The sequence below is a fragment of a genome, assembly GCF_019968955.1.
Source record: "MAG: Porospora cf. gigantea A chromosome Unknown PgA_NODE_250_length_26074_cov_337.338, whole genome shotgun sequence".
Taxonomy (NCBI): domain Eukaryota; phylum Apicomplexa; class Conoidasida; order Eugregarinorida; family Porosporidae; genus Porospora; species Porospora cf. gigantea A.
The window spans coordinates 1-26,074 of record NW_027151535.1 but is presented as its reverse complement, the minus strand read 5'-3'; the positions used below and the strand labels follow the sequence as shown (position 1 = coordinate 26,074).

Below are 26,074 nucleotides of genomic sequence, written 5' to 3'. Positions count from 1 at the left end.
GGGTCACCCCCAATGCCTTAGCAGGGCATCGCCTTAACCACTCGGCCAACTTGTCATACATTAGAAACGTGTCTGACTGGTAAGCACATAGGGCATGCCGTGGGCTGCCTTAGCAGGGCATCACCTCAACCACTCGACTTGTCACACATGAGAAACATCACCTCAACCACTCGGCCAACTTGTCATACATGAGAAACGTGTCTGACTGGTAAGCTAATAGGACATGCCGTGGGCTGCCTTAGCAGGGCATCACCTCAACCACTCGGCCAACTTGTAATACATAAGAAACGTGTGACTGGTAAGCACATAGTATATTCGCACGTATTCGGATAGATATCCTGCTACCACGCTGGAACTCCAGATACCCTAACAACAGCAGAGACTGACATAAATTGTTGTATTGTGACGTCATGGTTGCTGGTTTCGGGCAACGAACGCTGCCTTTGTACTCGAAGCTACTGAACAACATACCTAAGAAGTTCACCTGCCTCCGAGGCAACCTCAAGACAGCGGTGGATGCCCTGACACTCGTCATGGAGGCCGCGCTGACCGTTGACGTCGGCCTTGTGGTCCCGGTTTGCCAGAGCCTCATCCTTGGTGGGCGGCTAAGGCCTCTAGAACTCAGCGCCAGCTCCGAAGGTGACAAGCTTGTGTATGGAGATCATAGAGGAGATGCTGCAATGTCCGCCAATTCACAGTCTGGAGGTCGACAGCGACACCTGGGAGTCATCTCACCCGAAGGGGTCTGTGGTAAAAACCCAGTCGTCGCCCTGGCGTCCGGAGGAAGGAGACTATTCCTCCCTCGAGAAGCTGAACCGGACCTACACGGAATGGGACCTGCCTTCGGTGTTGGTCGAGAAACTGGTTTGCCCGAGGCCGTCTTCGGTGAAGGAACTGCTGCTGTCGCTCGTAGTGGTGGTCGGCTCTGAGTGCGTCGATTTGCCGCTGTTGCGTCGAGTTTGCTTGACTGCCCAAGCGTATTTTTTCCATATGGAAAGCGTCTCGTGCGTCGGGTTGCTAAGCGTATTGGATTTTCTGTTGAGAACGGCGTCGGAAACAAGAGATTCCAATGTGACGGCCTTTTTGACTCAGCAGATGAACTCGAATCTCTCCTTTCTGTTCCCTCTGGCGTCCTTGACCAAGCAGGTTGCGCCCTCAGAATCGGTTGCGCTTGAGGTTAGTACTGCTGTTTCCGGTGCGATGAACGCCGGAGACGACGTCGTCGGTGTTGACTTGAAGAAGCTGCGAAAGCAGGTGGCAGATGCTTTGCGACGTTCCAATCCTACCACCCGACAAGGTGAGCTGCTTAAATCGCCATCCACCAGCTGGCGAGAGAAACGCGTTACGACATTCAAGGCGGTCGTCAGCGAGGAAGCCCCAGCGAAGAGGGGCAGCGGAAGAGTTAAAGGTGCCGGGTGCCAGCGCCCAGAACTCCTTAGGTTAGCGGTTGAGATGGCGGTGGTCGTCTGCAGAAACGGTAGCCTTCCCAAGCAAGACGTGCAGATTGCGGGGCCCAAAGTACATATGCTGGCGCTAGAACTCCTTTGGACTGTCTTGCATTCCTATCAGTGCCTGTGAGTGCGGATGCAGGCGATCATTCAGCCATGACTCCGAGCTGATTGAATTCGCCGAAACCCATTTGATTCCAGTGCTTCTGAATCAGTTTGTTGACCCGAGTACGCGCGTCCATTCTCTGGCCTTCCTAATTCTCGAGGAGACATGTTCTCAACTTAAGGTGGGAAGGGGCGTCGACGACGACGCAGCGCTGCAAGCCCGAAGTCGTGGGTCACTTGTGTCAAGAATTCCTACTGCCTTTACTGGATTCGCCTGTGTCGCCTTTCGCTCAGAAAAGCGCCACGCTTGACATCTTGGAGAACATCTTCTTTCGGGATCCACGCTTGATCCACGACATCTACGAACTGTACGACGTTAGTCTGTGTAGGCCTGCTACAGGCTATCGCCTCGTAGACACCGTGGCCAAGATGGCACAGGGGAGGTTGGACAACCACCTCCTCGGGTGCTCGACCAATCAGGTAATGGAATTACGGAGGAAGGCTCTTGAAGCTGTAACGCTGCTGGTGCTGTGAGTCAGGGGTGGCGAGTACACACAGGTCGTTTTCCCTGTGGGCAGACGCCGCATCCCGGCCTTCTAAACCGCCCGTTGCCTGTACGGCGGTGAGGAGCCCGGAACTCACATATGCAGCTACGCTCGCGTCGACGGACGAAGATTAACTACGACCAGTGCCTTGCTGTTTTCGAGTCCAACCCCAAGAAAGGGATAGAGACTTTAATTGCCCGAGGGTATCTGATGGAAGATCCGGACTGCGTGGCACGCTTTCTACGGTGTCGAGGATTGCCCAAGGGTGCGGTAGGAGGATATCTGGGTGAACACTCTGAGTTCTGCCAAAGCGTCATGCGAATCTACATCTCTGAACTGCACTTTGAAGGTATGCCCATCAACGAGGCTGTGAGATCTTTGTTACAACACTTCCGATTGCCTGCAGAGGCTCAGAAAATAGAGCGCATCGTTGAGCAGTTCGCCAGTTGCTATTTCGAGGGGAGACCCGAGAGCAGTCCAATCCACACTAGCGACTGCGCTTTCGTCTTGACGTTCTCGCTTATCATGCTGCATACCGACGCTCACTCCCGCGAGATACGACCTGAATCTAAAATGACCAAAGAGCAGTTCATTCGCAACAATGGTGGCATCAACGGGTCCGAGGACCTTCCCCGAGAGTACCTTTCAACCCTCTACGACCTGATCACCGCGGAGGAGTGGGTCATGGAGGAAGACGCCACGCGAAGGCTGCGGGCGGACGTCGCGGTCGAAGCGTCGACTTCGTTGGCGGTGGCGCTCGGGTTCTCGCAGTCGACGATTGGGCGTCGACGCCAGGAAGTATTCTTGCGAGAGACCCAGCAGTGGATTGAAGCCTTCGCAAACGAAGTCGATTCAGGCCTGAAATCTGAGGAGCAGGGACCACTGTTGAGCCGAGGTATGCATGTCGACGATCTCGTGGCGCGTTTCGAAGTGGTGATATCGGAGCTGCTTTGGAGCGTACTCCCTACCCACGCCTATGTGCTGGAAACCTCCACCTGTGACACGGAGGAGGTGCTGGGCGTGCTGGGTCTGCGTCATGTCACACATATCGCGTGTCACTATCGGATATCGGAACTCTGTGGGGCTGTAGTTGCGGCGCTTACAAAGACTGCCGGTCTACACGTCCAGTCAGTGACCAAGGTTCATATGGGGACAAAGGAGATCAGAGCCACCATTGCGGTACTCGAATGTATAAGGAAGGACTTTGCCGGCATAGGGCCTCATTGGTTTGCAGTTCTGTATTCAGCCTCTGAGGTCGAGCGCTTATTGGCTGCTGCACGATACTACGACAAGAATCCGCGTAACCTCTACACCGTAGAAAGCGACTCGTCTCCAGAGTCAGCCGTGAGGACGCCGTTGGAATCCACAGCAGCCCACTGCCAGGGCGACGCTCTTGTGAGGCCTTGGACCCCACAACACAGAACGGAATTGTCCTAGCCCAGTTTCTGGAAAAGGACGCTGTCGACTTCCGATCGTTTCCCTTGATCAAACTTAGCAAGGCGAGCTGCAGGCACTTCTTCCTCGCGTTTAAGAAGGTGGCGGAGCTGCATCTGGCGCGTGACCCTCCTCACGCCTGGCCACTCATCTGTCTTCTGGAAGGATCAAAGACACTGTCAGCTACCCAGTCGGAGTTCTTCACCTCCAGCCTCCTCCCTATCCTGGACGATTTGATTCGTAGTGTAGCAGTAGCGGAGGTAAGTGGATTCTGGGCCGTGGAGGCCTGGCGTGACCTGGTGTGCAGCATGCTGAGAAACCAGTCCGCTCCCGACGTCAACGACGCCTTCCTATGCTTCAACTTCCTTGTCAATAGCAGCTCTGTGAGCTTCGAACACTCCTGTTTGAGTGTGAAATACTTCCTCGCCGTCATTCAAACCCACTGGAACGTGTTGCAGCGTCACCTCCCAATGGTTTTGAGATCTCTGGACGCTTCAATGAGTGGATTCGAAAAGGAGGTTATGCGAAGCCCGGACTACATTCTGGCTCGGAACTACTGGGCTAACCTCCTAACCGCTACTACCTTCGTGATTCGCCACAATGAGGACGGCATTGCATGGGCAGAATTGGTCCCATTGCTGGGCCGCATAGCCGCCGTGTCGCCTTGGATGGCGAAAAAATCGGAGGATGTGGAGAGTCTGAGATGCGATACTCGTTGTCCCTTGATGGCCGTGGCCACTCTGACCGCTATTGCCACGTCTCACGTGGACCCTCCCAGGTTGACGACAGATGCCATACTAACCTCAGAGGACGAGCAAACTTTAACTGGGGTTCGACTGCTCCGTTGGCCTCGGAACCCTCAGTTGGTGCATGACGTGTGTTCTCAGCTGGCGCTGGTGGGACTGCTGGAGGGCGTCTCAGTTCCCATCCACTCAGCGGCCCTCAGTAGTTTGTCCATCGTGGTGCAAAGCAACCTCGGTCTGATAACGGATGACATGTGGACTGAGTTACTATCAGGGAGTCGCGGATTCTGCGCTCTCTTAACGCGAGTCGTGGCGTTGGCGGACTCCGCGCCGGCTCGGACTCCGCCCAGGGACTGCCCCTTGGACCCCCACGTGGATTCTTGGGAAGACGCGTTAATTCGTTTGGGCCCGTTACACCTCCTGGAGACCTGGCTACAGGCCTGGACTTTCTTTACCTGCGACGAGGTTAAGGCGGGCAAAGGAGAGCGTTCCGTCGAGGTTCTCACGCTGACGGCGGCTCTGGTTGTACCAGCGGCCCTTCAGGGTGGCTACTCACACCAGGTGTCCGACTTCATCCTCCGCCGAATTCTAGAGACCGTGAGATGTGTAAGGTCCGATAGCAGCGGTCATTCAGCTCCTGGTTGTCTCTTCCGATTACGGATTATCTGAGGGCCAGTGGGGACTCGTGCGAACCTGCTTAGAAGAGGTGTACAGTCAGCTGCGTCCAATTGAGCTCTACAGGGCACGGAAAGAGATATCTGTGGTAGAGTTTCGGGAATCCATGGTGCTGGTCCAGTCATCCCTGCTGTTGGAGCTGATGGAGATTCTGTACGTGTTTCTGACCTCCCTAAAGGCCGAGACCGTACCCCCGGTGGACGTCTTGTGTGCTGTGACCTACCTGTCCTACCACTGTTTCGTTGACACATACGCCTTCGACGCCGACGTTGAAGGGCGGCACCGCCTAAAGCAGATGGGGTACTTCCGCGACGTTCGGTCCGTTCCAGGGCTTATGAAACATGAGCGGCTCTGTCTCAAACTCTACGGAGCAGCCATGAGACATCACGTTTCGTTGTTTGCGCGCGGCTCGCCGTCGCAAACCACCATCATTCTGCTGTTTGTCGATTTTTTTGGAACTGTCGCGGACAACCTCTTGGCGCTTGAGGCGGTGCACCCCCATGAGAAGGACTCGGCACAGCTGGCGATGCATGTGGCGACGATTCGCGACGACATACTAGGAGACTGTATGCTCTCCGTTATCTCGGATGACAAGTGAGATCGCATGTTTCGCACGATGCAGCCTGCCACATTTCGCGTTCGACCTCTACTGCGTCCTGACAAGATTGGTGAAGTCAACGAACTCAGCTGTATGCACCAAGGTGCAGGAGGTACTGGTATCCCGCTTTGGCCCCATGATCAAGCAACTAACCCTGTCTCGAGATTCTCAACAGGCAGAGCAGGAGTGCCCCTATGACAAGTTGAGCCGGCCGCCGATGACTGTTCCAGAGGACACCTCAAGACTGCCTTCCAACTAAAAAGACAGTCATTAGCAGCGATCACACAATCAGGCATCACTCACACGTGAGGGAGACGAGTCAGTTTTTCTCAAATCGATTTGGCTTCTGCGCTTCAGAATCGCTGCCAACAGAAATAGCGCCGTGAGAATGAGGGAGGCCGGAACGATTCGACTCCGAGACCTCCTGCCTTCCGCGAAGTCGATGAACATGTCCATAGTGATCCCTGGTTCAAAGTGGCACTCCGCAACTTGGTAGACAGCGGAGTCGTGAGTAACTACCACGCCTGTGACTCGAACCGTATTCGCGTTGGGGCAGCTATAAGTCCAGCGGACGCCGCTGTGGTCGACGGTGACGGCTTTGGGGCTCACCTCCACCTCAGACTGGATCCCGGCGTTCTGCTGTAGCACAGGAAACTGGATGTGCTGAATGCCTTTGTAGTAAAGTAGCTGCGCGTTGTAAACTATTTGGGTGTTGGTGACGGTGATCCCTTCTGTGACTCCGGGTTCGGCTTGGAAGGACCAGTCGAACGAGACTCGAATGTTCCCTGGCAGCGCACGTAGTGGGGCGATATTAAGGGCTGTTCTATTCAGTGCGTTGGATATCGACGTCGCCCCCCACTGAACGTTAATAGGCACCAGCCCTGCAGCCGTGATGTGGTTCGAAAGGCCTCTCCAGCTCACGCCTGTAATCCCTTTGGCTGGGGAATCGACTGAGAAAGCAGTATGCGTCAGAATTAGATCTCCACTGTGCATCAGCGTCACTGCAGGCGAAAGCTCCCTGCCGTGCAATTGTTTTGTGTGAAATACGTATCCGCCTCGTTCCACCGGAGTCACTAACTGGAGGGCGTCCGAATGATACGTCTGGGCGAGCGCCAAGAGGCCTCCGGCCATAGGGCCACCACCACGAAGCAGGACTTCCTCAGCCGCCAATCTTGCGGCTCGGCGAAATACAGGCGCCGCTGGAGCTGGTACAGCTCCCTCGGGTGGCACGTCTTTGGAGCTGGAGGGGACGAAGGTGCCGGTGAGTATGCTTCTCAAGTCCCTGCTCATATTGTCCACTAGCCCCTGTCCGGGGTCGGAGATGTGAGCTGCGACTTCCCAAATCAACACCAAGGCGGCTATGTCAGCTGGCTCCGTGACCAACGGAGCAAAAAACAAAGCGGAAGCTGCGCCAGAAACGACGCGATCCCTCTCTGCAGGCAGGTGTCCCAGCAGATGGAGATAGCCAAGCAGCGCTTGCGCCGGTAAGTCCCACCTCCCGGTCGAGTCGACCGTGAGGAAGGTGGCGCCAGAGGTCTTCGAACCGGCGAACAGAGTCTGGGCGACTGACGCCTGGTTCGTCAGAATGGCAAGTGCAGCCACACTAGGCAGGTCTTTGCAGTCCTTTAAACTGCGCCCCAAACGCTCGGTAGCCTGGTCAACGAATTCACCTCCACCGTGGATACGCTGAGCGGCCAACACGGAGAAGAAGGCATCTGATCCGCATTTAACGTGCGTAGTCGCTTGAAGCAACGAGAGCAGTGCCTTATCCAGTACCTCAGGTTGAGCTTCGGTCAGGGCTGCGGAACAGAAGGCACGAGCTCCTGGGTTCTCCAGGTCAGAATCGCAAAGGACTTGAGCCTGCGCCATGTAGCCGCCCGACCCTACCACGCTGATGGGTATGTCGTTGAGTCCGGACGGGGTGCCGACTCCGTTAAGGTATCGACGAAGAGCAAGTTGGGGCGTGTTTAGAGAGAGGGACTCCGTCAGAAAAACTAGGGTGAATATCCACATCGCGAAGCAAATGTCCACAGAATGACGAGATAAACGTAGGTTTACATTGAGTTAACATTGAGGTTTTACATTGAGGTTTACATTGACTGACATTGAGTTCTGGGTGAAAATACAGAGAGCATTAAAAATGACGAGCACTCGGCTGTGGCTCGTGAGGGGGCTCGTCATCCGTTTCTGGGTCCTCCTCCTGTTTTAGGGGAACTGACTGTGGCCGTGTCGCCAACGCAACAACAGCCTCGACGACCAATCGTAAACCCCACATGCAGCCCGTCGCCTGTAGACTTGGGTAAAGGGCCGTCGACAGCAGCAACGACGCCACAAATTTCGCAGACAACCACGGGTCCGCATCTACGCAAACTCGGCGCAGCGTCCCGTCTTCAGCCATTAGTGGGTTCCACCACTGAAGGTCGAAACGGAGGGCTTGGAAATGCCGTGTGGCACCTGTCATTAACGCGAGACATACAAGGCGTCTCTTTGTGAGGGTTGCCACTCCCCAGACCGCGGCTAGGACCACGGTGACGCACCAGAGAACACCGTGAGAATTGTAGTCCTTCAGGAAATTTCGCAAGTAGAAGTCTCCGAAGAGGTAGGCGTACGAGATGTACATGACCACGCAGAGGTATGCGTTGGTTAGGGTTGAGGCCGGGGTGGCTGGGTCGTGAATCGTGTTCACGGACACGACAACGCCGAGGAGCATCTGGGAGAGCTGCAGTCGCGTTATCCAAGGACGAACAGATCGTAGCGTACGGCTTCCTGACGCGAAGACTGCCAATCCATAATAGGCGTACATAACAGCGTGGACGGCGAGATTTACCAGACCAAAAAGATGGCTGGTTGTCGATAGGCTAATCACAGCATGCAGGCAGTACAGCGTGACCGTGACGTGATGGTAGGTGTGAAGGAAGATGACAGGCTTTTTCTTCAGGACGAGAAACGCTGTATCGCCAAACTCCAGGACCTTGCTCAGGCAAAATAGAATCTGTGTGAGCTTGGTCCACTTCGTCATTTGAAAGATGGGATACACGCGGTTGAGGATGCACCTCGGATCGTTCCATAGGATCGTAACGACACCTGTCAGAGAAAGTATGGAGATACCGAAGTTCCACAGTATGAAAGGCATCCGGAGTCGGTATGGGGGTCTGCTCTCCATCCATTTTTGACCGTAGTATGTCATAGGTACATAGGCCAGACACGCAGCCACAACGAACGGAGCCGCGGATCGGGCTGCCGCCTGCGGTGAGTCCACTAAGTCGTCAATGATGTGCATCAACGAAAATGTAATTAAATAGGATTCCTTTCTTTGACGTCCCTCCTGACTGGGCTCATTCGGGCTCATTCGGGCTCCTTCTGGCTCCTTCGGGCTCCTTCTGGCTCCTTCGGGCTCATTCCGGCTCATTCGGGCTCCTTCTGGCTCCTTCTCATTCCTTCTGACTCCTTCTGACTCCTTCTGACTCCTTCTGACGCTTTAGCGTATGGCAATCCCAGTGTGGCCAGGTTCATATAATGAGGCTACCCAACATGTCCCTAGGCGCACTACCCCACCAGCGCCAAATGTAAACAATTTGATCATGGTCTTTTCAGCAGACGATCAAAAAGCAGCTCTGCAATACCGCCGCAAGAGTGACCGCAAGCGACGTCGACGCAAAGCTATGAGTGAGCTCGGAGAAGACACGTGCGATCTGTGCTGCTGCGAAGACTGTATTTGCGAGCAGTGTTTATGTGCTGTTTTGTTTGGGTGTTTCGGATGTTGTTGACCCCAACAGGTGTGCAGAAGGGTTCTCTCTTCCTAAATTCGCCAATACATGGCTGTAAAGCGTAGGCGCCTGGAAGTCGAGTGGGCCATGGACGTGGCTGAGGTAGAAAGGCTGATGGTGGAACTTCTCCAGATTACCGCGGAGACGGGAAAGCTGATCATTGACGCGCTCCGAGACATCGATGAAGGAAATCGAGTGGGTGTGGCTCAGATAACTGACAAAAGAGTTCGAAAGAAGTTGCGACATCTGTGGGACGCTGTAGGTCTGGTCCGGTGTAGTGAATCTGGATTTACATTTTTCGAGAGGCCTGGGGATCATTTTACGAAGGTTACCGAAATTCTGACACCGGTCCTGCTGAAGGCAGTCAGCTCACTCAACTGTACACCGCCTGCTCCAGCCACCAAAACAGAACCTGAAGATGGTGGTAAGACAAGAATTGGCCCACAGGTCCCTGCTGAGATTTTGAAGGACCACGTAAAGGCACATGCCACGAGCCCTTCTTCTGACGTGGAGGTGGGTCCCGTGCCTACGTTCTGCGCCATGCCTACATCTGCTGCGCTGGCGACGCGCCATGCCTGGATGGACGTACCACAAGAGCTGCAATCGATGTTCGCCTCGGAGATGGAACAGAGTGAAGGTAACAAATTCCTCCACGAAAAGGAGCAGTCGCGGTTGCGTGACGAGTGGGAGCGCATGACTAGAGACCGCGGACCCTCCCTCCTCGCGCGCAACGACACCCAACTACGGCGCCCCGACTCAGCGGATACTGAAGGCCCTTGGAAGAGCTTCGACCCTGAGAAGGATCTCGGGGGGGGCAGAGGTGTTAGCCACCGGGAATTCTCAGAGCTCGTTTCGAGGTCTAAGGAGTTCACAGCCCGTTTCACTTCGACAGGCTTCGAGGCGTCATTCTCGTAGGAAAGACTCGAGAGACTCTCCTGTTATCCAAGGATGGTCCAGAGCCTCCTCTGCCGAGAGGCGGGAGTGGTTCGTTACCACTCGACGGATGAAGTCGCGACCCACGCTCGTGATATGACGCAGGTCCTCAGGTAGAACCGTGTGCAATCTATCTTCTTGCCCTCGTCGGGGAATCCGCCCTTCGCATAGCCCCTCACACACCAGCACACCAACAGAGTACATGTCTGCCAGAGTGCTGTAGGGCTGCTGGTTGAGCACTTCTGGTGCTGCGTAGGCTTGGGTTCCGACGTCCTCCGTTGCCACTCGTGGCATCGACGCGACTCGACGGCCTCTTTCTTGTCCACATCCGCGAGGCCGGTACCATTTTTTCCCTGTGCTGGGGGTGTCATTTAAATCCTCGCGACTGGACACTAGCTCGTCTTCGTCCGGGGCCAGCACCACTGCGAACCCGAAGTCTGCGATCTTCACTGTGAGGTTCTGGTCCAAAAAGAAGGTAAGTTCGTTGGTTACCGTGCGGATCATACGAGTCAACTCCGCAGGCGTCACCGTCTCCAGACTTTCCCAAAGCTCAGAATCCTCTGCGATCATGAACGGCTTGCATGTACGCTTTGACAGCTCCGTCTCCTTCATTTCTGGTATCTCGCTGGCGTTCCACGTTACTCCATCGACCACTGTCTTGGTGCAAGGAAGGCTCAGCACTACACGGGAGCTGTTGGAAGACCCCTCACTCCTTGCCCCTAGCAACTCTGTGGACGTGAGCAGATTTCCGACTTTCGGCGTCAAGTGCGACGACCCGAGCAAGTGACAGCGACTGCTCATCAACGCTGCCCGGGTCAGGACGCACACGATCAGCCCCAGAGACCGCGTAAACCTGAACATCCACTGAACGGTATCTGCATTAAAGCCTCCTTGGCAAACGCGGCCACACAGTAGGGCGCAGGCCTCATACAGGTTCTTCAAGGGCTCTACCACGTCCTGGTGGACGTCGAACAGAATATTGTCTGGCTTCATGTCTCGGTGGACGATATTGCGACAGCTGGCGTGCATATGGGCCAGACCCTCTAGGATTTCTGAGGAACACTTATAATCCAAGAATTGTAATCAAACTAAATTTAATTAATAATTGATAAAAATGCTTACGGCCAGTGAATACCTTGATTAGTATTTCAATTGGGTTTGGAATCTGTTCCATCTCTAGCAGTTTCATGTTGCTGCCTTTATCGATGAACGCCATTCGCACGCAGTATTCAGGTCGAGATTCCAGCTGGCAGGTCTTCACACGAGGAGCGTCCATAGGCGTCTGTACGGCTGCGATGGGAGGCATGAAAAGCACATCTGAGGGTTGGACAGCGTCAATGGCGATCCTTGCTGACTGGAGAGTGTGGATGATCGAAGACATACTCATCGAGATCCACTCTAGGACTGAGTTGGGTTCCCTACGAACCCTCACCGATGTACTGATACTTGCAGTTGCCGACGACGTCTATGAGCTGCACCACGTTCGGATGTTGTAGGACCTGCAGTGTGGCAATCTCGCTTCGCCGCATCTCGCGTTCCCTTTGATAAGCCAGCTGTCGTCGCTGACGCCGGCTCACTTCTTCTACTTTGCGTTCGATGACCTTCACGGCGACTACGTTGTCTCGTGCCTTATCACAGGCTCGGAATACCGTTCCGTAACGGCCACACGCCCATTTTTCCAAAAAAGCGTATGCGTGGTGGAAGACGTCTCTCCGGGAGAGGATTTCGACCCATTGGTCTCTCTCCGCCTTCGATCCAGCGTAGAGTACTCGCGCCTTCTTCCCAAACCAGATTTCGAAAGAGTACAAAGGACCACGGAAGTCGGGCTTCCCCTCAGACGATGGAAAGCCTGAATGCCCATCATGCATGATGTGGCCACGCACTTCGGTAGCGCTTGTGAGACAGATCACTCCAACGGGAGTGGGAGCCATCGGTCGTTCGTAGTCTGTATAAAAGGGGTCACCTTAGCCCACAGTAGAGGAAATTATTTTCGTAGAACCCAAAAAAGTAAGCCGTCTTCCTCTTGAATCGCCTCCTATCTACGAGCCATCCAGAATGGACCCATCCAGTATCAGCTTCTCCAGACGGAGCGATCGGTAAGAGTGCTTTCAACGGCAGGCCTTCACTAAAAAACAGGTCCACCAGGCGAGATACAGCTGCGTGCGGCAACACAGACCGGACAAACTCCTGTCGACTGAGAAATGGCAACCTGTCTCCTGAAGAGGCGTACTCAGACCTCGCGCTCCTTCGTGGAACAGTGAAAATTTCCATTACGGTGCTGTCGACCCAGGTCTGGCGTACGTCGCAAGAAATACTCCTCGAGGTTCTGAGGGAGTAGGAAGACATGGCCGTGCGCATCGACGGCAATGTCAACGTGTTCTTCTTTGAAGCAGTCGGAGTCTCCTCAATCAGAGCGAAGTCCCGATTGAATTCCTCCACCACTTGAGGAGTGAGCGAGTCCAAGAGATTCGTCAGCATGATGGCAAACTCCTTTTGCGATATGACGCCGTTAGCGTCCAGATCGTGCATGTCGAAAATCATGTCAGCCCGGTACTCAGTGGTCCCTGAGTGCAGTTTGGTCAGCGCGTACGAAAACTCTTGGAAGTCAATGTCCCCGCTGCGGTCCTTGTCAATCACCATGAACAGTCGATTCCCCAGGGCGCCAGGCAGCGGCAGACGCGACATGCTGTGACTCGTTTTATCCAAGTACTCCAGGAAGCTCTCTTTGTCAAGCCGTTTAGAGAATATCGATGACGACAGCTGTGATTGAGGAGTGATCTGCTTGAACACGTCATGTACTAGTTGGACTGGCACTTCCATCCAAAAAATGGGCCGAATTCTGCACTTGAGACGCATATCCTCATCATGGACATCCTAGCTCCTCTTGACACCCAATAACCACATGCAAAGACTGGTACAGCGCATTAGTCTTCAGCCTAAGCACTCTCATGTCCGTCGCCTTCACGCAGCTGAATGACTACCGCAGTCCTAGCTTACACTGTGAGGTCCTTACAGTCACAGGTAATCGTGTTCTCCGCTTTATCAGGATGTATCTCAGTGTCCACATTCAGCACGTCGGCTGCCATCTTCGCCATCTCGGGTGACGACATTGTTAATGTCACCGTACTTCGTCACGTTGGTTTTGGAAGACTCACTGCGTTGCGGGGAACTCCATCGTGAGATTTCACGGATTTTGAAGGCTACTTTCATTTGAAATTGAGAACCAAGTCGTGAAGCGTGTCCACGACTGACGGGATTAGGGAGCTGATACTAGGCATCAGCGCCTGTTCCACGAACTCCTGTTCCGCCTTGATAAATCGCTCATGTACTCGGAGACGGCTGCACATGAACTCGACCACAAACGAGGCCTCGTCGTGCAGCGAGACGAGCGGTCGGTGCATAAGGAGGAGGTGTCGGGCTGGAGCGTCATCGTAGTCCCCGAAGGACTCTGCCAGCGACCGTTCCAAAGAGTTGGAGGAGGCCGTTTTGATGGCGACACAATCGGGGCTCCGTAGGGCTGCCAGCAAGGACTCTGTGCTTTGAACTGCTTAAAAAGTGATATCCTTCTCACGGCTGTCTGTGTAGTTCCTAGGCCCAGGCACTTTGCGGAGGACTGAAGGCAAACCGACGCATACTGGGACAGGTAGCAGTAGAATTTTAGAAGCTGGACCCTGGCGCAGCAGTCGGTAGAATACTCGCATGCACGCTGTAAACCGCTGGAACCCGGCGGACTCCTGGCCTCCCATCACCGCCAGCATCTCCTTGCAGATACGCATCGGAGGAGGGAAAGGTTTGGGGTCATCTCCCCAGAGGTACCCGAAGTCTACGTGCAGCATTTTCCAGTCAGCGGTGATGAGGATGTTATCTAGGTGACGGTCTCCGACACCCAAGATGTAGGTGAGAGTGGAGTACGTCGCCGCACTAACGATGAACTTCTCCAGCACTTCAGGGCGGATGTCGTCAGCGATGTCGGGCATGAGGAGCAGGTTGTGGTGCCGTGAGAAACAGTCCACGTCAGGTTCAGAGGCACTTCGGGGAAGTGGGCTCGGGCCCGCTGATGGGAAGCTGGGCACAGAGACCATAGACTCACGAAGGCCTCCTGGAGACCCTCGGCGAGTGTCAGACATCGGAGTGACGTTTGCCAAAAATTCAACTAGGCCGTCGGATGTCGAGAGAGGCAACACATTGTATCGCGTGACGTGGGGCTCCCATTCCATGCCTCGAATGTCGTGCGCCACAACCTGCACCACCTGCGACATCAGCGCGTCTTGTCTCAGGTCGTCGCCTCGTTTATACAGTATTCGGTACGCCGACCCGTCCTTCAAAGTGCATCCCAAGACGAGAGGGTATCTGGAGGATCTCATGACAAACGATTTCTCGACGTCAACCCCGACGACTTCCAGCTCAGAGTCAAGAGGCAAACGAATCGGCGGCTGCACATCCAAGAGGTCCAGCAGGTATGGGTGACCCTCGACGGGTCCATGTTCCAGCCTAGAGTGGATGCTCTGCAGGAGTTCTCGGAGGAGCTGGGTCCTTCGGTCGCTGGTGGACGTGAGGAAGGAAAACAGCTGCATGAGGGCTGCCACCGAACCCTACGTTATATGATGTGATGAGGAATGCAATTTTGGATGGGTCCAGAATACCCTCCGCAATGAATCGCACCGTTTCTATGAAGGCCATCTGCCTTTTCAGCGGCTCCTCGTGCGAGGCCAATGCGCGCGTGCGCGTTGTGTGTTCGAGAGATACCACGTCGGTGTCGGCCATGTCTCTAGAGTTATCTATGGACCCTTGTGAAAACGGATACTCCTTGCTCAGCAAGCGGAAGAGCAGCAGAGTACTCACTGGGCAGACATGCTGCTGCACCACAAGCGCCCAAAAAAGACGGTCGACGAATCGAGCGTGCCAAACGCGGTCTCGGTCCTGTGCTTGATTGTCGATCGCCATGGAGAAGAGGAACTCCGCCAATGGCTTGCGGCGGTAGTCGGTCTCCGTATGTAGACAAGCGACGAGCTGAGGGACGCATACAAGCAGGTCAACCCAGAAGGCAGCATTCGCAGCAGTAGAAAGCGACAAAAGCTGCTTCACCGTCCAAGATCGCAGGTACGCCGCTGTTTCACTAGCATCCGGATGGTCCGAGGCACTGATATAGAAGCAGGGGAAGAGCAGAGGCAGCACAGTCCACAGAGAGGACGCCGGGGCGACGACGTCCAGTATGCGAAGCACCGACCGGCGTTCCACAGGGTCTTTCCACGAGCACAGCAGCAGCAATTTAGGGAGTGTACTGGGCCACCGCCGCAGCACGTACCACCTGTGAGTCCAGAATGCCGACTGTTCTTTGGCGGTCATGTACCCTACTCCAGGGTGTACACTAGCGGCAAGTTGTCGAAGCTGCTTAATTTCCTTCAGACTGGGCGAGGCTCGCTTTCCCGCTATAGGCGCCTTGGCTTCCTCCACAGCCCTCCACGCCAGCAGCTCCGATGCACACATTCCCACGGTGCCTACGTGCATTCCCAGGTCCCACAGCACCTCAGGCGGAAAGCTGGGTTTCAACACAGCAGCCTGGTCGTCGTCAGAGTCCTCGTAGATCTCGTGAGAGGAAAGGAGGCCACCTCGGGCGTGTCTAACCTGACCAACTTTAAGGTTAGCTATTTTCGGACCTGTCGGTAGGGGCTGCGGGTCCGGACTGACGCCCCTCGCCATGTAAAGGGGAACAGTGGCATGCGAGAGGCTGGAATCCGAGAAGACACGAGTATTCGTTTTTCGTAGTGAGGGCATCACTGACAAGTACAGAATAGCGGAGGAGGGTCCAGCGCACGAACAGGGGACATAGCTGAGAGGCACGTTGAGAAGTCGGGCCTCAGCGACGTCCACTGCGCTCTCCAGACAGCTACGCGCTGCAGCTACGTGTACAGTTTCCTCGTTGGTGAGTGTTTCCAATTTCGTAACCAGGTCTCGCAGGTGTTCCAGTCTGGTGGTGCGCTCTTTCTCGAAGGTGGTCCCGTCGAGGTCTCGCTGTTTTGGCGGAAAAAGAACCACCACTTGCATCCCTGCATTCAAAACGCCAGTACTCAGTTCAAATATAGGCTGAGTGCCCGTGCCATGCAGTCTCCCCTGCACTCTTCGTTGTCGGCAGCAGCCACTACAGCTCTCACACGCCCCCAGACAGCGAGAGTCTCGACCGTGTAAAGCCAGCTGCAGGTAGTCACGAGGTCCTACCCAGCTGAGGGGCAGCGGTTGCGTCAGTGGTACAGGTGAAAATTCCGTCCTGGTCCGGCGGTCTGAAACTCGCGAGGGCACCTCCACGGAAGTGCTGAGCTCAGTGTCTGACAGTGACGACAGCAGCCGCCCGCCAGGCGATTCCTCTGAGGCTGTGTACGTCACTGTGACCTGGAGTCCGTGGTCGTCTGCGAAGTCGCCCACAGCTCTGATCACAGACACTTGAAGATGGCAGTCCACGCTGGAGGACGAGACAAACGGGAGTTTAACTCGGTCGCTCACTCCAAGGTGTGGCAGCGATTCTCGCATTAAGACGCGTTTTTATTCGAAAACTCTGACGAGTCTTGGGAAACGAGATTTGTGTGTTATTCCTTAGAATGGAATCTTTTCAAAGATCTAGAACACGCCCACTGGAGGATTTATAAGTTTGTCACAAAAACAGTTATCACCACTAGTGTAGCGGGAGCTTGCACAGTGTGACGCCTCCTGTCAACAGTATACAATGACTTCCAGTCTTGGTCCGTATCAGATTGAGACGGTGTCCCCATCGTGATGCCTGGCAAAAGGGGACAAGCGACTCAGGCAAGGGCTGCCACTTGATCAGGTTGAAATTGAACGCTACGGCAGTGTCAGTTTGACTGACCACGTCGTCTTCGATCTTCTCTCGACCACCCTGCAAAACCCATCTAGAACCAATCCGCACCCCGGCCATGCCGTGACGTGGTGTCGGCTCCTCGCCTTCGCATGCGATCTTCTCCCAGACCAAGGGGCACTTGGTAAGATCGACCCTCCAGAGGTCGTTGGAAGCTTCTCCGGTTTGGGACCCTGATAGATGCTGCCCCCCGAAAATGTAGAGGTGGTTCTCGACGACGATGGCCTCATGACCTGAGCGATTAGGCGGGCACAGGCCCTTAGCTAGCTTCCTGGACCAAGCCCTGCTCACTAGGTCCAGGCTCCAGATGCAGCCTTCGTCGTCGTCAGCGGCCCCTCCATAAATTAGCATGGCGTCGTTCCAAATGCAAGCCCGGTGATGCGATCGTGGAGAAGGGGGGGTACCGGATGCTTTTTTTAGTCCCCAAATGTTCAGTCTGAGGTCGAATATCCACAAGTCATCCAGCAGTCCGTCTTCACTCCGGCCCCCAAACATGTGGAAGCGCTTATTCTTGTACATCACCATCGATTGTCCCGCTCGGGGGCTGGGAGAGGTCGATTGGGGTGAAATTCGCATCCAAAGACCAGTGATAGTATCGAAGACGAAGAGGTCGTTCAGGAACTCATCCACGGTATAAAAATTGGCAGTCGAACCCCCAAAGAGGTAGACTTGGTCGCCTCTGCGAATCGTAGAGTGGTCAAACCGAGGAGTGTAAATTTCGCCTTGCTTCCTGATCTCTCGCCACAAGAGCTCGTTGGAGTTTTCCATGAGCGCCGCGTTTCCCTTGACAGGGAGGGGAGGGAGGTTGTATGGGGGCTGCGTCACTGCAGCTGACGGGAACCCCATAGGGACATTGTGCCTCGGCGGGAAGGCTTCCCGACGGGCGTATTGATCGCCACGAATATCATGAAGAGTTCGAACAGTCTGCCCCCGAGCTCTGGGCACAGAGTTGGAGGAGACCGCGGTGGTCGTACGTTGACTAGTCATCCCACGTCAACTTAAGGAAGATTTCTGGTATTTTGTGGTCAGGTCATGCGTAGGTTCTACTGCGGGCGAACCGATCTTACGTCTGAGCGCACAGACATGAGTAGAGTAGCGAGAGAGCTTCGAGCTGTGCTGAATATTAACAACTGGGACCCGGATAGTTTTGCGGTCCGACAAATGCGCCGGCCTCCAGACATGTTGGCGGGGCTTTTCTTCTTCTCGCTGGAGGAGTCATCGGAGAAGGCAGTGAGAGAGGGCATTCGAGCTCGTGAGTACCTGCGGCGAATCGGCTTCAGGTTTGAGCTTGCAAGGAATCAGCAAGGCGCACCACAAGCCTCGCGTGTTCCCAGAAGTGAATGTCGCTGGTCGGAAGACGTCGATGACATTCCTTCCAATGTTAATGACACGATTGCACCATCGAAGGATGTTGACGCAGTGACTACGCCCTCTGACGAGATACTGCATGACGACGTTTCCTCAGGGGAGAATTCCACGCCAGAGTTTTTCACTGGCTTCTGGACCATTTTCCAATTTGACAAAGAGTGAGCACGCTGTCCTGCTGAATTAGGGACCTGATGGAGGTTCGCCGGTCAGTTGGGAAGCTGCGTCAGCTGTATCGGAGGGCGCATGTGACGGATTGCATCCTGCGTCAAGGCAACGATGGTTTCGTGGGTTTTCTGCTGGATAGCGTGACAAAGTCACGTCGCCTATGCTGGACTGCAGATCCGTATCTGCAGCTGGTCGCTACGGAAGTCGACGAGACGCCAACCACGGATCACGCTACGGCCAAGGAACTGATTCGTAAATTCCGGCGGCAGGAGGGCGCCCCTGACGACGAATTCAAAATACCTGAATCGATATTCGTCAAGTTCTGGACCAACAACCGCAGGTATCCCTGTCCTGACGAAGTTCCTCTTCAGGACGTTCGACTTGTGCGGCTGGAGCCGTGCTCTTTCACCGTCCTGTTACCTCAGAGTGTGGCCCAGGAATTGTTCTCCGGACGATCGTTGCTGCGTCTTCGGAAACGACGATTGGTGCCCGAGGTGGACAGCGAATCGCACGGATATGACACGAGAAGAATTAGACATGCGTTGAGAACGCGATACCAATGACTACGGAGCTTCAGTCTTGCCCACCTCTTCAGGAAGTCGTATGTCGTACTCTGGATAGCGCTCCATCAGTGTTGGTAAGTTCGCAGCTTTTCTGTAGTGGCGGTAGTCCTGGGGCTTCACCTTCCATACCTGGTATTTGACGGTCTTAGTATGAAATGCTAACAGGCGCGTGCAGTGCTCCAAACACACGAAATCGGAGCGCTTCACATTGAAAAGGTCCACCCAATTTGTCTCCTGAAGGCCAGCTGCGCACTTGTCCAGACGCCACGAGTCTGCAGGTTTGATCGTAAGCATCCAGTTGAGGTTGACACCGAAGCCGGCCATGTCGAGTGACCAGCGACGACGGTAGTGGTCAAAAAACTCGTACACGCTGCCGTTGTCGTCTAGTAACGGGGTGCTGATACCGTAGCCGATGTTCCCTACCGGCCACGCGGAAATCGACTTCGTCTCCTGTACGAGCGCCGGCAGTAATCTGCTCGCGTAGCGGTTGTCGTCGTCCGCGAATATAAGGAAGTTGCGACGGCGAGTGTCCATGGTTTCGAGGGCGAAGCGCAGCCCCCAATTCCGTGCAGTCAGGCCCTTGCAGCTCTTGTGGGCGTTTTGCTTGGCGACGTAGGTGTAGTTGAACCCCTCTTGGCTGATGAACGCGTCGAATCCCAGGTCGATTTCGTCAGCGTCCTCGATAAGAATCCATCTGATATTATGCCTGTGACGATACCAACCAGCCGCGATACCTGTTAAATCCGCGTACCGCCGCCGGTCCTTGTGAGTTGGCGTCACGATCCACACGACCACGTCTGGAGGCAAGTCACCATCAATGTTGGTTGGCCCCCCAGGTTTGAAATACTCCAACGCTGCCTCAGAGCGAAATAGGTATCCCATCCACAGCGTGCGCACCGTAATGAGCGCGATGAGCAGAGTCAGCACGACATACAGTGCCTTAGGACTCCTCGTCATCGGTTTTTGGCTGATTTCTCCACAGAATCCCATCCGTCTCTGGGGAGGGGGAAGCTCCGTACTACTATTCTGTTTATCAGTTATCTGTCCTGAGACTTGTGGTTTCGTGGTTTATTCTTTGCCACAGGGCGCGCGTGCACACCGCACCAAAAACCGCACCTAATGCCTGAACGCAACGTAGCCGTCCTTTTCATGGTGGGGACTTTCTACTGTGTGGTCTCCGTTGCCTGCGTTTGGCTAGCGAAGATGTACATGTCGAAGCAGCTCACCCCATCGTTTCTGGCGCTGTTCCAGCAGGTCACCATCTTCATCGCCTACCCGTTGCTGGCTTTCATTGGACAGATGGGCGTTATGGGGTTCACACCCTTCAAACCGGTCGGCATCCACTGGTCGATTATACGCAAGACGTGGGTCGTTGGCCTGCTATTCTCCCTCATGATCGTGTCCTCGTTCGTTTGCCTAAAGATGGTGGACAAGGCGCAGTTCGACATGGCCAAGGGACTTACTCTGCTGCTGGCAGCTGTCACTAGCTACTTAATCGTCGGCGCTAGGCAAAACCGCTGGAGCGTTCTGGGCATTATGATCGTCACATTGTCGTTCTTCCTCAACCTGACACCCTTCCTGCGTGAATCTGCCGCGCTGGCGAAGTTCGGTATCGGTTCCATCGCGGCTCTCCTGAGCGCGTTACACATGGTCAGTGTCAAGAAGTTCCTGCCTCACACCGATAACAACGGCATGATCATGCTGTACTACACCAGTATGGTCTCTGTGTGCTTTCTCCTGGTACCCGTGCTCATCTGGGAACTGCCCACGGTCCGTGCCGTGGTCGAGCAGCCTTCGTTGCTGCTGATATGGCAGCCAATCGCCATCGGAGGACTCCTGATCAACATCGCCACCAACCTTAACCTGCAGTTCTTCAGCGCCGTTTCCGCTAACACCATCGCGCAGTTCAAGAACTTTCTCCAATCTGTCATGGGCATCCTGGCCGGCGATCCTTGGACCTACGAGCTAGCTCTCAGCCTCGTCATGAAGCTGGTGGGGTCTATCGTGTACGTGTACGGCCGGCACGTGGCCACCAAAGCGCCTGATACCGAGTCAGAGTCAAGTCGGTCAAGTTTAGTAGCCCGCATGTCGCTTTCAGAGGTGCCGGTGGGAGAGTCCGACGAGTCTGACTCCGAAACGGCTCCATTCTTGAAGGAAGAAAAAGTAAACCCTGTGTAGTTTGGAATAATTCAATACCCTGTGTGGCGTGGAGTTATGGAATAAGATTTAGCAGAGGAGCAATGCACGACTTGAGCCAGCCGCAAACGAGCTGGCAACAACAGAACAGCCACGCCAACAACAGGATTACACCAACAGACCACCAGAGGATCGTGCCGCCAGAACTTAAAGCCGAGCCTACGCCGCCGATTCCGTAAGTCAACTCTGTCTCGCAGTTCTCGCCTGAGAACCCCGTAGCACACTCGCACAGGTATTGATTTGAGTTGAAGGGGAAGAACACGCAGGTGCCACCGTTCTGACAGGGGGCTAGCGCGCCCGTGGCGGCACAAGGGTCGTTGAAGTCTCATATGAGGGAGTGCCGTCACCCACTTTCACACGAATCCCCACTGTAGCTGGCCCCGCAGGTGCACGTGAACAGAGCTTCATTGGACCCCACTGTGATGGTGTTCGAGGCGCAGGTTCCTCCATTGAAGCACAGACTTGTGGCCCCGACTTCATTGCATATGTCGTAGGCTGTGTGGCGCTCCCAAGGAACCCACGTTGGCAGCCAGGGTTATTGTTGATGAACGCTGACGTGTCGAACGCGTACCCACGGGTGCACAAGCAGGTGAGCGTTGCCGGGTTGGGTTGATAGCAAGTGCCAGCTGCTCCACATGTCCGACCGCCGGAGGGACATGACATTATTTAGGTCACGGACGCATGTTATTAAGGTCATGGACGCATGTTATTAAGGTCATGGACGCATCTTAATTCTAGTATTTCGGATGTTCCTCGTCGCAGCGGCCCCTACATCTCATCCTGATCTCCTGTTGCTGGCTTCCCTCTGTGCGGTCCCTCCTATCAGAGTGGAGACAGGCGACAAAACCCCAAAAACCAGGATCACAACCAGAGAAGAGTCTCTCACGGAGCCCTCGTCGTTGCCCGCCATTGCTCTCCCCTCTGACATGCCCCCCTCCGACATACTCACCTTGGAGGACGACCGCTGCGCCGCGCATTTGGTCTTACATGGTGCGTCCGAGGGGGCAATTCGGTGGGAGGCACTGCCTCAACTTCTGTTCTCATTCCTTGTCTTCGGATCGCTGTTTTCGCTGATTCTTTTTTTCGGTTACATTTTGCGAGATGACGAATAGCTGTAACTGCTTAAGTGTATTTGCCTTGATGAGTTTGCCGATAAGTGTTCTAGTGTTTTCCCTTCGCCCACACACCCCTAGTTTCGTTTTCTAGGCTTCTTCCTTCGTCCGGAGTCGGGCTTCAGGGCGTTGCTCATGGTGGCACTCGGGCTCTTCATGGGGGAATCTGCGCTTTTGGTGTGATATTCATTCCACAGTTCGCTGGTTTGGTCTGACTGTTGTCGGTCAGAAATAAACGCCAGAAGTCCTACCACAAGCAGCAGTACCACCATCAGAGCCTTGAGCCCAGTCATGTGATTGGTAGGTAGCTGCATCTGAGGCACTCGCTGGATAGCGGCTTCTTCACAAGTAGTTAGATGGACACGCGTCTGATCAGCCAGAAGCGACATCCATTGAGGAGATTGCGTCACGGGTGACTTTGCCCGAAGGAACGGTGGGATGGACTCGAAGCTGAAATCGCGGTTGGGTAGTCGGACCGAGAACGAAAATCCCGATCTCCGAATGTCGGCCTGCGCCGCAGTAGAAAGCTTCTTCCAGCCATCAAGGCAGCGCGCTGTCAGGGCCACAGACGCCGTTAACCGCCATTCACGGGGGTCCAAGTTGTTACCGGTCACTTCCTGACGCTCCAGTGTCTGCCACTCCTGGCCAAAGAAATCCGCTGCCCCCCCAGTGAGTACCGTGGCCAGAAGGAGGCATACGTCAGCTGCCTGTACGTCGGCCTCTGTAATACGGGACCAGCACGTTCCTTTCGACAGCTTAGGCGCTCTCCACGTGTTGTGAGCGGCTTCGTTGACCAGGTCAAATATCGCCTGACACTCTGCACCCACCTTGGTGATGGGAGGTGGGGTTTGCCGAAGGGCTGGTGCCGTGAGGTCTTGACCAGCGACAAGGCATGCCAGCGGAATCAACCGCATATTTCAATTTATTTCAACGCAAGCACTTGTAACAGGTTTGCCCCAGTAAAACTCAAACCCACAGCGGGGCCATTCTTGAGTCGACTCGAACGTCGGTCTTCGAAATCAGGTTTAGAATCTGGAGGTGAATCTTGACACGTCACCTCCGTTAGATCAGTCACGGACACGGTACCGTCTTCGTAACTCGACCCAATAAGTGCGGATCCGTAGGACCAGGCCAGTCCCGTCACCGGTGATGGCCGTGTGAAGGACCCGACGCAGGCTTGCAACGCCCGCAAGTCCCAGATGTTGGTGGTTCCGTCAGCCCCACCAGCGGCCAGAGCGACTCCGTTCGGGGAAAACTCAATCTTGGTAGGCGGTCGGGCAGACCCCAAGAGCACTTGAGGTGTGCCGGGGTCGCGCAGGTCCCAGATTCGTATCGCTCTGTCGTGCATAGATCCGGCCACGTAGCTTCTGTTTGGATGGTTGGTCACTGCGTATGCATCTTCCGCCTGCGACGTGAGAACTCGAACAGGGACAGACCTATCGAGAGCCCAGACACGAACAGTACCATCCATACCGCCTGAAGTAAAATAGCCTCCGTAGGGCTCGAAGGCCTTTATACTCCATACAGCGCCTGCATGGCAAGCGTAGTTAGCTAGATGCATTGCCACTGGCTCCGGACAGGTGAACTGCCGGGGCCCGTCAAGGAAGGTTGACATATCCACAGTGCTAGGCATCACCTTGGGGGGTGCTGTGTCGGCGTCCTGCTCCCCGAAGCCGTACAGCCGTATGACACCGTCTGCGCCGCCAGCCAGCAACGCCTGCCCTGCCAGACGGTCGACGTCAACGTCAGAACCGCACCAGGCAAGGGCGCAGGCGGGAGTGGGAAGCGACCGCATCCGTAGGGAGGCAGTGACCCCAGGGATGTTGCTGTGCACCTGCTGCATGCTCAGCGTATCCAGAGGCGGCGGTACTCCAAAGAACTCCGCTGTAACGTCTAGTGGTTCATCTGAATGAGGGAAAAACGTGAGCTCTCACCAACGAAAGGTGGCAGAATCATTGTGGTGTTCTCGGTCAACACAGACGCAGAGCACTGCGCCGCAATGGACTCCAGATGGGGTGCTAAGCTCTCTGCCAGCATTTTATCATCCACTGGCGCAGTCGTCTGGGTGAGCTGCTCGAACTGCACGGGGGCAGTGAGGGAGTTGACCATCTCTGCAACTGTAAAGCTGCTATCCTGCACATGCTCATAATTATCCGCATCATGGGCGCGGCCGTCAGAGACGGTGAGCGACCTCAATACGGGCTCATCATCCAGCACGCTAGGATCTAGGAGCCGCAATCGCCGGTCCAGCACATCCAAGACGCGTGCAGCTTCCGAGCCCAGAAGATCCCAAATCTGCAAACTGTTGTCGCTGAGCCCCACGGCGACCAGACTGCCGTTACCGCTCAGGCGCTCAAAGGCCACGGAAGTGACGTCCTCGTACGCGTGTTGGACCGTGTAGGCCACAGCGGACGGCCACTGGAGGCGTGAAGGGTAAAACCGTCGAGAAATGTTCCTCAATGACAATTTGCGCCATACGAAGGCGTGAAGGCTGTTAGGCTCGGGCTCCGGTACCGCGGGAGCCCGCGGAGCCCGTTCTGAGTTGGTCTGCTCGCCGTCGAAGCGCAGAGAGAATTTCTTTGAGCGGAACGGCTCGGGGATGCGAGCAAGCAAGGCTTCGGGGTCGTAGCCCAGCACCACCGCCTTCGACTCGGTGATGTTCTCGGGCTGTAGGCCCCAGAGCAGCGGGTTCCTGTAGGCATCGTCACGGTTACTGAGCTCAAAGTGGGGCGGAGACACGAGCCCTGCCTGCTGTGCCATGCGCTTCTCCTCGCTGATGAAGGCGTCAGTGTCGAGTGTAATGGGGTGCAGCAGACGCTGCCCAGGATGGGCCAGCTTGAAGTCGTAGACGGTGATTTGGAGGCGGCGCTGTACGATTTCAGTGATGGAGTAGAACCGATTAACAATGAGAAAGCTCGTCATGAGCTGCACGCTGAAGTCCGACAGAGACAGTAGGAGAGGCTTCCCAGTGAGAAGATGCCGAACTAGCGGATGACTTTGAGGTTTTCCCCCAAGGCGACTGAAGCTCTCCAAGCTGCGAAGGTCAGCCTGATGATTGACGTGGTTGTCCAGATTCTTCAGAAGGAAAGAGCTGGCGACTGTTGGGGCGCGAAGGACCATCCGTAACCACAGCTCGAGCAATACACCGAAACCCACCTCACACAACTCGTATCTGCAGGGAGAAACTGCCGCCTGTGTCCAGTGCATGAAACGGGTGTACTGGTCCTCCGAAGAAACCAATAGGTTAGTCTCCTCAGCAAGGGGAGCTCGCGTCGAGGTAGCCTCCTGGGGCGGAGCGGGGCCCAGTTGCTTCGAGAGCCAAAGCTGCATGTTGCCTCCTGCGTCAGCGTCACGTTTGGTGGCCTCATCAGCCAGCGCAGCAGGCTGTAGGCCTCGAACTTCGTCCAGCAGAGTTTCCGCCGTGATATTGAGCCCCAACCTTTTCAGAGACTCGAGTATCGTCATCACTGCGGCGAACCTCTGCTTATCGTGGTTCACCGACTCCTGGATTATCTTCAGCATTCGCTCGGAGGACGCGCGGGTATCGTCAGGTT

General features: G+C 55.2%; 15 protein-coding genes across 24 annotated transcripts; 6 read left to right on the top strand and 9 right to left on the bottom strand.

The window, feature by feature from the left end:
• Positions 1-410: 410 nt before the first annotated feature.
• KVP18_004203 (uncharacterized protein) lies at positions 411-5,807 on the top strand (the record flags this gene model as incomplete). Of its 4 annotated transcripts, XM_067956598.1 has the most annotated exons (9): positions 411-597; positions 626-1,574; positions 1,603-1,735; positions 1,764-2,083; positions 2,112-2,175; positions 2,204-3,493; positions 3,520-4,872; positions 4,910-5,544; positions 5,573-5,807. In XM_067956598.1, 9 exons carry the CDS (start codon positions 411-413, stop codon positions 5,805-5,807), a joined length of 5,166 nt encoding a protein of 1,721 aa, XP_067811013.1. The 4 variants fall into 4 exon arrangements, with proteins under 4 accessions (XP_067811013.1, XP_067811012.1, XP_067811011.1 ...); XM_067956596.1 differs by lacking the exons at positions 411-597; positions 626-1,574; positions 1,603-1,735; ... (1 more) ...; positions 2,112-2,175; positions 5,573-5,807 and having other exon boundaries at positions 2,198-3,493; positions 3,541-4,944; XM_067956597.1 differs by lacking the exons at positions 411-597; positions 1,603-1,735; positions 1,764-2,083; ... (3 more) ...; positions 4,910-5,544; positions 5,573-5,807 and having other exon boundaries at positions 655-1,578.
• A 29-nt stretch (positions 5,808-5,836) lies between these two features.
• KVP18_004213 (uncharacterized protein) lies at positions 5,837-7,561 on the bottom strand (the record flags this gene model as incomplete). Its single annotated transcript, XM_067956615.1, has 1 exon — positions 5,837-7,561. The coding sequence occupies one exon, from the start codon at positions 7,559-7,561 to the stop codon at positions 5,837-5,839; it is 1,725 nt and encodes a 574-aa protein (XP_067811029.1).
• A 121-nt stretch (positions 7,562-7,682) lies between these two features.
• On the bottom strand, positions 7,683-8,828 carry KVP18_004207 (uncharacterized protein; the record flags this gene model as incomplete). The annotated part of the gene is made up of 1 exon (XM_067956604.1): positions 7,683-8,828. The coding sequence occupies one exon, from the start codon at positions 8,826-8,828 to the stop codon at positions 7,683-7,685; it is 1,146 nt and encodes a 381-aa protein (XP_067811019.1).
• Positions 8,829-9,363: 535 nt separating this feature from the next.
• On the top strand, positions 9,364-10,085 carry KVP18_005230 (uncharacterized protein; the record flags this gene model as incomplete). Its single annotated transcript, XM_067949627.1, has 2 exons — positions 9,364-9,998; positions 10,076-10,085. The coding sequence occupies 2 exons, from the start codon at positions 9,364-9,366 to the stop codon at positions 10,083-10,085; spliced, it is 645 nt and encodes a 214-aa protein (XP_067811033.1).
• A 133-nt stretch (positions 10,086-10,218) lies between these two features.
• Positions 10,219-13,068, bottom strand: KVP18_004209 (uncharacterized protein; the record flags this gene model as incomplete). Of its 4 annotated transcripts, XM_067956608.1 has the most annotated exons (4): positions 10,219-11,300; positions 11,371-11,652; positions 11,681-12,193; positions 12,222-13,068. In XM_067956608.1, 4 exons carry the CDS (start codon positions 13,066-13,068, stop codon positions 10,219-10,221), a joined length of 2,724 nt encoding a protein of 907 aa, XP_067811023.1. The 4 variants fall into 4 exon arrangements, with proteins under 4 accessions (XP_067811023.1, XP_067811021.1, XP_067811022.1 ...); XM_067956606.1 differs by lacking the exons at positions 11,681-12,193; positions 12,222-13,068 and having other exon boundaries at positions 11,371-11,635; XM_067956607.1 differs by lacking the exons at positions 10,219-11,300; positions 11,371-11,652; positions 12,222-13,068 and having other exon boundaries at positions 11,667-12,179.
• A 43-nt stretch (positions 13,069-13,111) lies between these two features.
• Positions 13,112-13,423, bottom strand: KVP18_005229 (uncharacterized protein; the record flags this gene model as incomplete). The annotated part of the gene is made up of 3 exons (XM_067949626.1): positions 13,112-13,217; positions 13,246-13,374; positions 13,404-13,423. 3 exons carry the CDS (start codon positions 13,421-13,423, stop codon positions 13,112-13,114), a joined length of 255 nt encoding a protein of 84 aa, XP_067811032.1.
• A 31-nt stretch (positions 13,424-13,454) lies between these two features.
• Positions 13,455-16,773, bottom strand: KVP18_004206 (uncharacterized protein; the record flags this gene model as incomplete). 3 transcript variants are annotated; one of them, XM_067956602.1, is made up of 3 exons in its annotated part: positions 13,455-13,792; positions 13,820-14,816; positions 14,845-16,773. In XM_067956602.1, the coding sequence occupies 3 exons, from the start codon at positions 16,771-16,773 to the stop codon at positions 13,455-13,457; spliced, it is 3,264 nt and encodes a 1,087-aa protein (XP_067811017.1).
• A 142-nt stretch (positions 16,774-16,915) lies between these two features.
• On the bottom strand, positions 16,916-17,962 carry KVP18_004208 (uncharacterized protein; the record flags this gene model as incomplete). The annotated part of the gene is made up of 1 exon (XM_067956605.1): positions 16,916-17,962. The coding sequence occupies one exon, from the start codon at positions 17,960-17,962 to the stop codon at positions 16,916-16,918; it is 1,047 nt and encodes a 348-aa protein (XP_067811020.1).
• A 186-nt stretch (positions 17,963-18,148) lies between these two features.
• On the top strand, positions 18,149-18,646 carry KVP18_004212 (uncharacterized protein; the record flags this gene model as incomplete). Its single annotated transcript, XM_067956614.1, has 1 exon — positions 18,149-18,646. The coding sequence occupies one exon, from the start codon at positions 18,149-18,151 to the stop codon at positions 18,644-18,646; it is 498 nt and encodes a 165-aa protein (XP_067811028.1).
• A 29-nt stretch (positions 18,647-18,675) lies between these two features.
• KVP18_004204 (uncharacterized protein) lies at positions 18,676-19,212 on the top strand (the record flags this gene model as incomplete). Its single annotated transcript, XM_067956599.1, has 1 exon — positions 18,676-19,212. One exon carries the CDS (start codon positions 18,676-18,678, stop codon positions 19,210-19,212), a length of 537 nt encoding a protein of 178 aa, XP_067811014.1.
• Positions 19,213-20,169, bottom strand: KVP18_004214 (uncharacterized protein; the record flags this gene model as incomplete). The annotated part of the gene is made up of 1 exon (XM_067956616.1): positions 19,213-20,169. The coding sequence occupies one exon, from the start codon at positions 20,167-20,169 to the stop codon at positions 19,213-19,215; it is 957 nt and encodes a 318-aa protein (XP_067811030.1).
• Positions 20,170-20,331: 162 nt separating this feature from the next.
• KVP18_004205 (uncharacterized protein) lies at positions 20,332-21,390 on the top strand (the record flags this gene model as incomplete). The annotated part of the gene is made up of 1 exon (XM_067956600.1): positions 20,332-21,390. The coding sequence occupies one exon, from the start codon at positions 20,332-20,334 to the stop codon at positions 21,388-21,390; it is 1,059 nt and encodes a 352-aa protein (XP_067811015.1).
• Positions 21,391-22,154: 764 nt separating this feature from the next.
• On the top strand, positions 22,155-22,520 carry KVP18_004211 (uncharacterized protein; the record flags this gene model as incomplete). Its single annotated transcript, XM_067956613.1, has 1 exon — positions 22,155-22,520. One exon carries the CDS (start codon positions 22,155-22,157, stop codon positions 22,518-22,520), a length of 366 nt encoding a protein of 121 aa, XP_067811027.1.
• A 77-nt stretch (positions 22,521-22,597) lies between these two features.
• On the bottom strand, positions 22,598-23,434 carry KVP18_004215 (uncharacterized protein; the record flags this gene model as incomplete). The annotated part of the gene is made up of 1 exon (XM_067956617.1): positions 22,598-23,434. The coding sequence occupies one exon, from the start codon at positions 23,432-23,434 to the stop codon at positions 22,598-22,600; it is 837 nt and encodes a 278-aa protein (XP_067811031.1).
• Positions 23,435-23,442: 8 nt separating this feature from the next.
• KVP18_004210 (uncharacterized protein) lies at positions 23,443-26,074 on the bottom strand (the record flags this gene model as incomplete). 2 transcript variants are annotated; one of them, XM_067956611.1, is made up of 3 exons in its annotated part: positions 23,487-23,552; positions 23,578-24,425; positions 24,455-26,074. In XM_067956611.1, coding segments are annotated over 3 exons (2,534 nt in total), but the record flags the coding sequence as incomplete, so codon positions are not given. The 2 variants fall into 2 exon arrangements, with proteins under 2 accessions (XP_067811026.1, XP_067811025.1); XM_067956612.1 differs by having other exon boundaries at positions 23,443-24,425; positions 24,455-26,042.